Source organism: Chiloscyllium plagiosum, chromosome 7, assembly GCF_004010195.1.
Source record: "Chiloscyllium plagiosum isolate BGI_BamShark_2017 chromosome 7, ASM401019v2, whole genome shotgun sequence".
Lineage (NCBI taxonomy): Eukaryota > Metazoa > Chordata > Chondrichthyes > Orectolobiformes > Hemiscylliidae > Chiloscyllium > Chiloscyllium plagiosum.
This window is the reverse complement of record NC_057716.1, coordinates 35,273,499-35,285,526: the sequence shown is the minus strand read 5'-3', so window position 1 is coordinate 35,285,526 and position 12,028 is coordinate 35,273,499. Positions and strand designations below refer to the sequence as shown.

General features: G+C 42.7%; 1 protein-coding gene across 1 annotated transcript in view; it reads left to right on the top strand.

The window, feature by feature from the left end:
- The window catches only part of lancl1 (LanC antibiotic synthetase component C-like 1 (bacterial)), a 34,097-nt gene that overhangs the window by 19,244 nt on the left and 2,825 nt on the right, over nt 1-12,028 (top strand). Inside the window, exons 6-7 of the mRNA XM_043693431.1 lie at nt 297-473; nt 1,577-1,649. Coding sequence (XP_043549366.1) covers nt 297-473; nt 1,577-1,649 — 250 coding nt within the window. The remainder of the gene's footprint in view (nt 1-296; nt 474-1,576; nt 1,650-12,028) is intronic.

Here is a 12,028-nt window from a genome sequence, read left to right as displayed (position 1 = left end):
ACAGCAGATGATGCCTGGTTTTGTTGGTCAGCAGGTCACATACTGACTAATGTCGTATAATTAAAAATCTCTGCTCACATCATAGAGCAACAGGCACAGACAGAGCTTGCTCATTCCACCTTTTGCTCCTCAACCATACATTTCCCTTTCAACATTTTTCACTGAGGTAGAGCACCCAAATATCTCGAGGAAAGTGAGGAACATTAAAGGAACAGAAATGCCTCATTTCCTGCAGCATAATTGTATGATACTACCACGTGATATTCTTATAAACTCCTCTTTATGTTTGCAAATAGATTTTCAAAGAAGAACGATATCTACAAGATGCTTATGATTGCGCAGAAGTGATTTGGCACAGAGGGCTGTTAAAGAAAGGATATGGACTGTGCCATGGACCTGCTGGCAATGCTTATGGATTCCTGGCTATGTACAATCTTACTGGAGACAAGAAGTATTTGTACAGAGCTTGCAAGGTATTTGATACAGTTTCCTTATTTGGTAGAAAAACCCTCTGAATATGAGTTCAATCCAGTACCGTTGTTTTGCCAAAATGATCTGGAAGATCTTATTCTTCACTTGCTGTCAGGTGATGGCATTTAGTCTGATTTTTGGAGTGCAACGGGAAACCATGACAATGAGTCTATTTGCAGTGGAGGCTAACATGTCTTTTCCACTGGTGGAAGGGGCAAGTAAACACTTTCAAGTGCCTTGAGCCTCCTGGTGCCAGTGATAGAGGATGAGATCGGGTTACCTGATGTCTCCAGCAATCATAGAGCACATCAATTGGGAAGAAATCCTCTGATGCAAAAAGGTTAACCAATGAAAATGTCATGTAGCCTGTTCTAAAAGTAGATCAATTAATTAATCTAGACTGAAACTTATATTGATTCACAAGATGTGGACATCTTTGGCCAAACTGCAATCTATTACCCCAATGTTGAATCGTCCTTGAGAAGGTGGTGGTGGTGAGCTGCAGTCCATTTGTTGTAAGAACACCCCCATTTACCGTAGGGAGAGAGTTCCAGGATTTTTACCCATTGATGGAAGAAAAGGTGCTGTACTTCCAAGTCAGAATGGTGAGTAGCTTGAAGGGAAACATGCAGGTGGAGGTGTTCCCATCCATCTTCCGCCCTCGTCTTTATAGATGGTAGGGGTTGCAGGTTTGGAATTTGCCTGAGCATAAAGTAGTGAAGTTTGAGTAGATGACTATAATCGAGGTGAATTAGGGCAGCACAACATTCTCTATGCAGCACAACATCCTCTATGCAGCACAACATCCTGTATCCTCTAATGGTAGCTCTGCAGATGCTAGACATTGTGTGAATTGCCAGAAAAGTTCTGCAGTTTTTGTAACGAATGTTGGCAATTAGAGAAAGCTGGTGCTTGGGTAGTAAGAGATCAGTTTTAGAAAATCACCATGTCCTAATCTTTAAAGAATTGATAACTAAATCCAAGGGTTAGTAGATGAGTGTGATGTCTCTGTTAGTTATCATTCAAACAATGGGCATGTTAAAGCTAACAAATGCATAGAGCTGTAAAGTTGGATTAATTGTTGCTAATGATTTTTGGCTTTCAGTTTGCAGAATGGTGTTTTGATTATGGAAAACATGGCTGTAGAACACCAGATAGTCCCTTTTCTCTCTTTGAAGGTAATTGACATTTAAAGTCACTTATTATTTTAAAGGTAGAACTTTTTCTGTACCACTTTGCTCATTATAGGAGTAATAATTAAGACATCAAATTCGAATACTTCATAATACTCAATGTTTTGGCATTCTGTTATTAATAAGCTGGAGACTGGTGCTGTTGAAATGTGAATGCAAACAAGAGTGACAAAAAGTCCAGACAAACCTAGTGCACAACCCTCTTCCCTGTCTTCTCCACCATCACCTAATAACATGCATCAGGAACAGAGTAGTATAACAGTGTTAGGAATAGGGGTCAACATTGTCTGAAATGTGCTGAGCAGTGCCAGGGGTGAACATTATCTGGATATACTGAGCAGTGTTGGAGTGTTGGATTCCTGAAGGGCTTATGCCCGAAATGTCGATTCTCCTGCTCCTCGGATGCTGCCTGGCCTGCTGTGTTTTTCCATCACCACATTTTTCAACTCTGGTCTCCAGCATCTGCAGTCCTCACTTTCTCCCAGTGTTGGAGAGTGACTATTATGTGGAGTGTGCTGAGCTGTGTCATGGGAAGAGAGTGAATCTTATTGTGATTTACTTCAAGTGCTCATTGAAAAGACCATACACCTCCCATGAAAAGTCCTAATCAAATCCGTGTTAAAACCAGCATAAAGGCCAAGTCTTCTCAATTCTGGCCACCATGCCCCGCTGAAATAGGGTATGGTGCAATGGGTTCTGAGCAGAGCAAGACCAGCCATCCAAAGTTTAAACTTCCTACTTGCAGTACAAAACATCTCTTTCTCAAAGTTGCCAGATTTCTGAGTAACTGTGACAAAGGTTAACCCTTCAGAAGAAGTGGTGGAGCCTGGTACAACTACAACATTTAAAAAGCATTTAGATGAGTATATAGTAGGAAGAGTTTAGAGAGATATGGGCCAAGTGCTGGCAAATAGGACTGGATAAATTTAGGATATCTGGTCGGCATGGATGAATTGGACCGAAAAGTCTGTTTCCTGCTTTACATCTCTATGGACTCTATGACTTACTCTTTGTCCAACTCGATCTGCCTGCAGCCTTGACATAGGAGAGAGTGAGCTGGAAATCAGAGTTGAGAGTGTGTTGCTGAAAAGCACAGCTGGTCAGGCATCATCTACTCTTTGTCCAACTCGATCTGCCTGCAGCCTTGACATAGGAGAGAGTGAGCTGGAAATCAGAGTTGAGAGTGTGTTGCTGGAAAAGCACAGCTGGTCAGGCATCATCTGAGGAGCAGGAAAATCGACGTTTTGGGCTGGAGCCCTTCATCAGCCGCATTCCTGAAAAAGGGCTCTGGTCCGAAACGTCGATTATCCTGCTCCTCCGTCACTATAGCCTTGACATAGTCAATTAAAACATTCTCCTCCAACACCTCATCACAGTTAGATATTTTCAGAACAACTTGTTAAATGATGTTGTTCCATACCTCTGGGGCAGATTGGACTTAAACCAAGGCCTGTTGGTCCAGAGCAAGTGCCACTATCATAGTATCATAAGAGCCCTCACCTTATCACTGTTATCCAGCTGTTGGGGATTGTCCTTATTTAGTTGCATTCTCATCTCTATGATCACAGTCAGGGAACCATATGCAAAGTTTCTCAATTATTTGTTTCCGCTCACTGACATTATCCTAAAAAAATGACTGTTTTCACTGTACATTGACACTCATTTCTATCTCACGAATGCGTCTCTCAACCCCTCCACTGTCTTTAGTAGAAAGCTGCTTTTAAGTTAAGTACTCAAATTGATGCCACGATGTTTGGCTCCAGCTAGAGCCCCTGCTCCCTATCCAATTCCATCCCTATCCAAGCAATTACTTGAGGCCAAACTAGACCATGTGTAAACCTGACTCCAACATGACCATGCATCCAATACATCTCTAAACCCGCGTTATCTCACCTCTGTTTTACTCTGTATTTTGCTTTTGTATGCTGAAGTCATGATCCATGCCCTTTTTGTTTCTTTAATTTTGTTTGAACAAATACAGAACATTAAAAATTGCTCTTAAATGCATTTGGAACTTGTCTAGATTGCTTGATAGGTTGCCTGTCTTCTATTTTGAAATATCTATATTTTGAAAGCTTTCAACAATGCTACATGATCAGACAGAGGTTTCATGGGTCCAGTTCTACCACCTGGGTCGAATAGAATAGAATAGAATAGAATAGAATATCTTTTATTGTCACATGTACTCCAACACAGAAATACAAGAGTACAGTGAAATGTTTTGACAATGGCTTCCTCTAATGGCACCACCTTAAGTTTAAGTACCTAGGTACAAATCTTGCATACAAAAGAGGAATAAAAGGAAAGATAGTAGCATTACTTGCAGTGTCTAAAAAATAAGTTAGAAGTAAGATATTCATAACAGAGTTGAAGGATTGACGTTACAGTCCAGAAAAGAATTTCAGATTGATATTACATATGCAGCAGCATAGCGAGCATGTGATCTGACTGCCTGTGCCAGACCCCAGTCCAATAACAGTCGCACTCTGCTCCACGCCTCCAGTCCGCTCCGCACCAGCACTCAGCTGACCAAGGGAGGTTGCACAGCTCTCGGACTGCTAAAATGAGAGAGAGGAAAAAAAAGAGAGAATAGGTGGAGCAGAAGAGCTCCGGGTGGATAGTGCTACTCTGCCATCATCTTGCTGGAAGTGTGTCTTGCTCCACAGTAAACACTCCTATGATCACTGACCGACTTTACTCCTGGTGTAAATAATGCCTCACTTTAAATTTACAAACCCTCATTCTTGATTTTGAATCCAGCCAACACCCAGCCTCTCTTTCTCACCATAAATTCAACCAGACCCACAACTCTCTGAGCTGTACGTATTCTTCCAATTCTCGTCATGGGAGATTCTTGGCTTTAATCATTTCATCACCAGCAATCGTGCTTCAACTTCCTGTGCATTATGCTCTGGAAACTGCCTCCCTAAACCTCTGCAGCAGTCTTTCCTCTTTTAAGATTCTCCATCATCCTACAGTTTGACCACACTTTTGATCATTGACCTAATTATCTCTTTCTGCGGCTCAGTGTCATCTTTTAATTTATGCTGCTTCCACTTCCCACTGCATTTCTTTCACTGCTTTGGTTAGCAGGTGGGGCCAGAGCCAAATGACATAATGACCAAATGCAGCAGGGGTTCAGTCAGGTCATGGTGACTTTTGCATGAATGGCACATTGTTAGTGGTTTCTGTTATGCAAGGCCCTTGGGACGTGGAGCAACCTCTAGGTCGTGTCACAGAGCTGCTCCCTCCATTGAGCATGAAATAGCACAGTGTGGGGACAGTTGACTTAGAATGAAAAGAGATGTACATGTAGGGAATAGGGTTCAATAACATAACAGTAAGATTAGAGTCCAGTATGTCTCAGCTTACGATGTATCGCAGTATTTAGCATCAATATATAATAATCAAGGCTCTAAAGATGCCAAAATCTGAAGATAGTTTGATGCTGTCAACTGCTTGACCAGTCAGTCTGGAGCCCAAACATTTAGATTAGATTAGATTAACTACAGTGCGGAAACAGGCCATTTGGCCCAATAAATCCACACCGACCCTCTGAAGAGTAATCCACCCAGACCCATTTCCCTCTGACTTATGCACCTAACACTATGGACAATTTAGCATGGCCAGTGCACCTAACCTGCACATCTTTGGATTGTGGGAGGAAACTGGGGGAAACCCACGCAGACACAGGAAGAATGTGCAAATTCCACACAGATAGTCACCCGAAGTGGGATTCGAACCTGGGTCCCTGGCGCTGTGAGGCAGCAGTGCTAACCACTGAGCCACCGTGCTGTCCTATCTGGGCATAAATTCAGAGGACAAAAAAGCCATGTCAAAATTCTGATTCTAAACTTAAGCCGAAACAGTATAAGCCTGATTGAAGTTCTGTTATCATTCAGGGGAAGTTGCAGTGAATTCATAGGTAGAGTTCCACCAAGGAATTGAGTGGCAATTTCTTTGATTAGTGTTGGAAGCAGATATCGAGGTTCAGGAGTAGAGCAGTAGCTAAAGGATGTTCATGTCAGCTGAGTGCTGCTCTGAGAGGTTTGTCAAAATTCCTGATGCATCAAAGACATTTTTCAATACAAACATTTATTTGGCACTGCCACCCAGTGTTTTTCTTCAGAGGTGCATGCTAACAAATGCAATTTGAAGGACTAAGTTACATTTCTAGTACTTAAAACTGATGTAGTTACTGACATGTCAACATAAGTAGCAATTGCAACACCCCTGACAGATTTAATAGCTACCACAGGTAAATTTATGAAATGGATTTTTTTAACCGAAGTCAGAGCCTGTCTTCGAACTTGTCAAAGAGTTTGCAGTGAGCCGTTCAAGTAAGTAAGTAAGATAAAACCTGATTCAGTTGTAGCCAAATTAAGTGAAGAATGAATGGTTTCCATCATTAGTTTGCAAATGAGATTGGGAAACTGAAGTCTGAGTGGCCAAGAATACAAAAACTATATGTGTGGAAAGAATGCTGGAAATACTCAGCAAGTCTGGTACCATCTGTGTGGAGTTATATAGTTCATGGCTCAGATAAGCAGCAGTCCCAATAATGATAAATGCTGAGAACAGCATCACCGTTTGTACCATGCACAGTTATACCAATAATAGGCAACTGCACTTTGTCTCAGAGGGCTGTGCAGCAACCTTTAGTGATGTTCGTGCTGGGCTGCTTTATAAACTGGCATCAGTAATTTGTGCTGATTGCCCGGGGTTATGCTTGTTTTCATCGATTCAGGATACTAGTCAGACCACACTTGGAAAACATTGAACTATTGTGAACCCTTTATCTAAGGAAAGATATACTGCTTTGGAGGCACTGACCTGAAAAATGTGTTGCTGGAAAAGCGCAGCAGGTCAGGCAGCATCCAAGGAGCAGGAGAATCGATGTTTCGGGCATAAGCCCTTCTTCAGGAATGAAGGCACTGTCTTATGTGGGAAAGGCGAGTAGATTGGATCTGTATTTGTTAGAATGTAGAGGTGACTTTATTGAAACATATATTATCCTCAGAAGATAAAGATCTGTGTGAACTATGGAATTCTTTACCACAGGGGGCTGTTGAGGCAGGTGATTAAGTATATTCAAAGCTGCTTTAGACAGATTTTTAATCAGCAAGGGAGTCAAGGGTTATGGAGAAAAGGCAGGTAAATGGAGTTGAGGGTTATCAGATTAGCTATGATCCCATTGAATTGCAGAGCAAACAAATGGGCTGAATGATCTCCTTCTGGTCATACACCATTGGTCTTGTGATGCTGTCGGTTTGGGCAACATGATCTGAGGGCTAGTTCAGATGAACGCTTGAGGTAGAATACTCTCCCTAGTAAGCACCTGTTAAAAGCATTACATTACATGCAAAGCTGTCAGCGGAAAAGTTGGGAAACAGAGATGGCTGTTTACTCTGGGCCAAAAGGAGATTGAAACAAAAATCAACAAAGCACTTGTATTTTTCCACTGCCATCTTTCGAAAGTGCTTCTGCTTGTGGTGTGCTAAGGATTGTCACCATTATTTCTCAACACAGGGGTTGGAGGGCAGAATCAGTCCTCTAAGTGACTGCAAACAGTTTACAGTGCAGTTCTAGACTAGGAAAGAGAGGGAATAAAGATTTATATGCTACTAATATCAGATAGGGTCTGAACCTATTCTATAGAAGCTCCATTTGCTCTTTTCCCTGATAGTTTTAAGTCTTTCAAATCGTCGGAAGGTTCGCAATTCCTATTGAAAATTAAAGCAGTCTGTCCAAGGTTTAACCCAGAGCTGTCACTAAACAGTTTTATTGAAGTACTCAAATTTACAACAGATTTCAAAAGTTTATCAAAGTATTTAAAATGATTGTAAAACACTCACCTCCCTTTGAGTTGAAGACTTTATTTTTTTTTTTAAATGGGATATGTGCATCACTGGCAAGGCCAGTGTTTGTTAACCACCCCTATTGCCCTGAACTGATTAGCTATCTAGGCTACCTCAGAGGGCAATTAAGAGTCAACCTCATTGCTGTAGATTTGGCATCACATGTAGATCAGACCAGGTAAGATTGGGAGATTTCTTTCCCTAAAGGACATGCTTTTTTTAAAAGTCTATCTTAATTCCACATTTTATTTCGAACACGGAAGTGCAGTGCAGAAACAGGCCCTTCAGCCCATGATGTTGTGCTGAACATGATACCAAATTAAACTAATTCCTTCTGCCTGCCCTTGATCCATATCCCTCCATTCCTTGCATATTCATGTGCGTATCTAAAAGTCCCTTAAACAGCCCCATCACATTTGCCTCCATTACCAGCCCTGGCAGTGTGTTCCAGACTCCTATCACTGTCTGCACACGAAACTTACCCCTCACATCTTTGAATTTTTCCCTTCTCATCTTAAGTGCATGACAAGTGTAAGCCTTAGACATTTCAACTCTGGGAAAAGGATTTTGACTGTCACCCCTATCTATGCATCTCATAATTTTATAGATTTTTCAAATCTCCCCTCAGCCTCTACCACTCCAGAGAAAACAACTTGAGTTTTTCTAGCCTCTCCTGATAGCTCATACTCTCTAATCCAGGAAGTATTCTGGTAAACCTCTTTTTCACCCTCTCCAAAGCCTCCACATCCTTCCTGCAGTTTGGCAACCAGAATTGAACACCATAGTCTTAAGTGTGGCCTAACCAAATTCAGATAAATGACATCTGATTCTTGTGCTCAATTCCCTGACCAATAAAGGCAAGCATGCCACACGTCTTCTTTAACACCCTATCTACTTAGTGACCAATTTCAGGAAGCTGTGGACTTACCCCCAAGATCCCTCTGTACATTAATGCTGTTCAGGATCCAGCCATTAACTCTATACTTTTCCGTAACATTTGATCTCCCAAAGTGCAGCACTTCGCATTTATTCGGATTAAACACCATTTGCCATTTCTCTGCTCATATCTGCAACTGATCTGTCTCCCGCTGTATCCTTTAACAACCTTCTACACTATCCATAACTCCACTGATCTTTGTGTCATCTGCAAACTTACTAACCCACCTATCTACATTTTCAACCAAGTGATTTATATATATCACAAACAGCAGGCGTCCCAGTACAGATTCCCACGGAAAACCACTAGTCATGGACCTCCGCCTGAAAAACACCCTTCTACCACTACCCTCTGCCTTCTCTGGGCAAATCAATTTTGAATCTACGCGGCCAAGTCACCATGGATCCTATACACCTTAATCTTCTGGTTGAGCCTAGCATGAGGGACCTTGTTAAAAGTCTTATTAAAATCAATGAGACACATCCACTACTCTACCCTCATCGATCACCATTGTCGCCTCCTCAAAAAACTCAATCAAGCTAGTAAGACATGCTGACTGTCCCTAATTAGGCCATGCTTTTCCGAATGTGTGTAAATCCTAAGCCTAAGAATTCTGTCCAATAGCTTCCCAACCACGAATGTGATACTCACTAGTCTATCATTTCCTGGACTATCATTATTTCCCTTCTTCAATTGAAGAACATTAGCTCTTCCCTGGTCCTCTGGGACCTTTCCAATGGCTAATGAGGATACAAAGATCTTGGTCAAGGCCCCAGCAATCTCCTCTCTTGTCTCTTTCAATAACATGGGATAGGTACCATTCGGCCCTGGGGACCTATTCACTTTAACGCCCTTCAAGAGACCCAACACCACTTCTTTCGTGATCTCAAAGTGCCTTAGCATATTATCATGCTCCATACAAATCTCACCATCCTCCATACCTTTCTCTTGAGAGAACTTTATTCCAGTTTCACCATCTGCTGTGGTACATTTCAAAGGCAGGTACCCAGAGCTTTAGTCTGACCCTCAGTATTACCATTCCAGTGACATTTCCACCACACCGTTACTTCCCTACTCACTTCAAGCAGCATGACGTCAGCTCGTGCGGGCATTAGGGTAGGGCTTGGATCGGCGCAACATCGAGGGCCGAAGGGCCTGTATTGCGCTGTATTCTTCTATGTTCTATGTACATTTACACACAGACAAAGTCTCAGTGAAGGTCTCACTCCAGCTGACAAATTAAAAAGGTTAAAACAATGACTGCAGATGCTGGAAACCAGATTCTGGATCAGTGGTGCTGGAAGAGCACAGCAATTCAGGCAGCATCCGAGGACAGGCAAAATCGACGTTTCGGGCAAAAGCCCTTCATCAGGAATAAAGGCAGAGAGCCTGAAGCGTGGAGAGATAAGCTAGAGGAGGGTGGGGGTGGGAGAGAGTGGCATAGAGTACAATAGGTCAGTGGGGAAGGAGATGAAGGTGATAGGTCAGGGAGGAGAGGGTGGAGTGGATAGGTGGAGAAGGAGCTGGGCAGGTCGGACAAGTCCGGACAGGTCAGGGGATCGAGTTTCTGGAGGTTAGAAGCTAGGATGAGGTGGGGGAAGGGGAAATGAGGAAACTGTTGAAATCCACATTGATGCCCTGGGGTTGAAGTGTTCCGAGGCGCAAGATGAGGCGTTCTTCCTCCAGGCGTCTGGTGGTTAAAAAGGTTAGTCTACTGCAGTTTCCACCCTTCAGTGTCAAAATCCAGGCTATAATTTTAGATGTGCTATCTCTCTGTCTCTTGCTCTCTCTCCACAGATGACCATGAGACTTTAAGAAATAGGAACAGGAGCATGCTATTTGGCCTGTTGATCCTGCTCCGCTATTCAATAGGATGATGGCTGATTCAGCATTCCCCACACCCGCTTTTGTAGAAACATAGAAAACATAGAAAATAGATGCTGGAGTAGGCCATTTGGCCCTTCGAGCATGCACCCCTATTCAACGTGATCATGTAATCCCACTCCCGCTTTCTCTCCATACTCCTTAATCCCTTTAGCTGCAAAGGCTACATCCAGTTCCCTCTTGAATATATCTAATGAACTGGCCCCAGCAGCTTTCTGTGGTAGAGAATTCTGTAGGTTCACAACTCTGAGTGAAGAAATTCTTTCTCATCTCAGTCCTGAATACCTTACCCCTTATTCTTAGACTCTGAACTCTAATTCTGGCCTTCCCCAACATTTGGGAACATTTTTCCTGCATCTAGCCTGTCCAGTCCCATCAGGATTTATTTGTTTCTTTGTGATCCTTCCTCATTCTTCTGAATACCAGTGAATACAAGCCCAGTCGGTCCAGTCTTTCTTCATATGTCAGTCCTGCCATCCCAGGAATCGGTCTAGTGAACCTTCCCTGGACTCTCTCAATATCAAGAATTCCTTCCTCAGACTAGCAGATGAAAAGTGCACACAGTGCTCAAGGTGTGGCCTCACCAATGCCCTGTATAACTGTAGCAAAACATCCCCACTCATTACTCAAATCCTCTCACTATGAAGGCCAACATACCATTAGATTTCCTCACTGCTTGCTGCACCTGAATGCCAACCTTCAGTGACTTTTCCACCGTGACACCCAGGTCTTGTTACACCTCACCTTTTCTTAAACTGCCACCATTCAGATAATGATCTGCCTTCCTGTTTTTACCACCAAAGTGAAAACCTCACATTTATCCAAGTTATATTCATTTACCAAATATCTGCACACTCAGCCAGCCTGTCCAAGTCACCTTGCAGCCTCTTAGCATTCTCCTCACAGCACACACTGCCACCCAGCTTACTGTCGCCTGCAAATTTGGAGATGTGGTATTCAATTCCTTTGTCTAAATCATTATTGTATATTGTGAACAGAATTTCTGTCCTTTATCTGTAACCCTTAATTCCCCTACCAATCAAGAATCTATCTCAGCATTAAATGCACACAAGGACTTCTTCCTCATCTCACTCTTAAATAGGCATTCCATTGTTCTGAGTCTGTGTGCTTTGGTCCCTAGACTTTCACATAAGTAGAAACATCCTCTCAGCACTTACTCTGTCAAACCCCTTCAGAGTCCTATATGTTTTAATCATATCACCTTTCATTCTTCTAAACTCCAATGAGTAGAATTCCAAACGTTTAGTCTTTGTTCGTGAATCACTCGCTCCATACCAGAAATCATCCAAATAACCCTTCACTGCCTCCAAAGTAATAATATCTTTCCATAAACAAGAGGACCAAAACTGCTCACAGTACCCCAGATGTAGTCACACCAGCAGCTTATACAGTTACAGTAAGATTTCCCTTCTCTTATAGACCAAACCCCTTGAATTAAGAGCTGGAAATGTGTTGCTGGAAAAGCGCAGCAGGTCAGGCAGCATCCAGGGAACAGGAGAATCGACGTTTCGGGCATAAGCCCTTCTTCAGGAATGAGGAAAGTTTGTCCAGCAGGCTAAGATAAAAGGTAGGGAGGAGGGACTTGGGGGAGGGGCGTCGGAAATGTGATAGGTGGAAAGAGGTCAAGGTGAGGGTGATAGGTCAGACTGGAGTGGGGGCGGAGA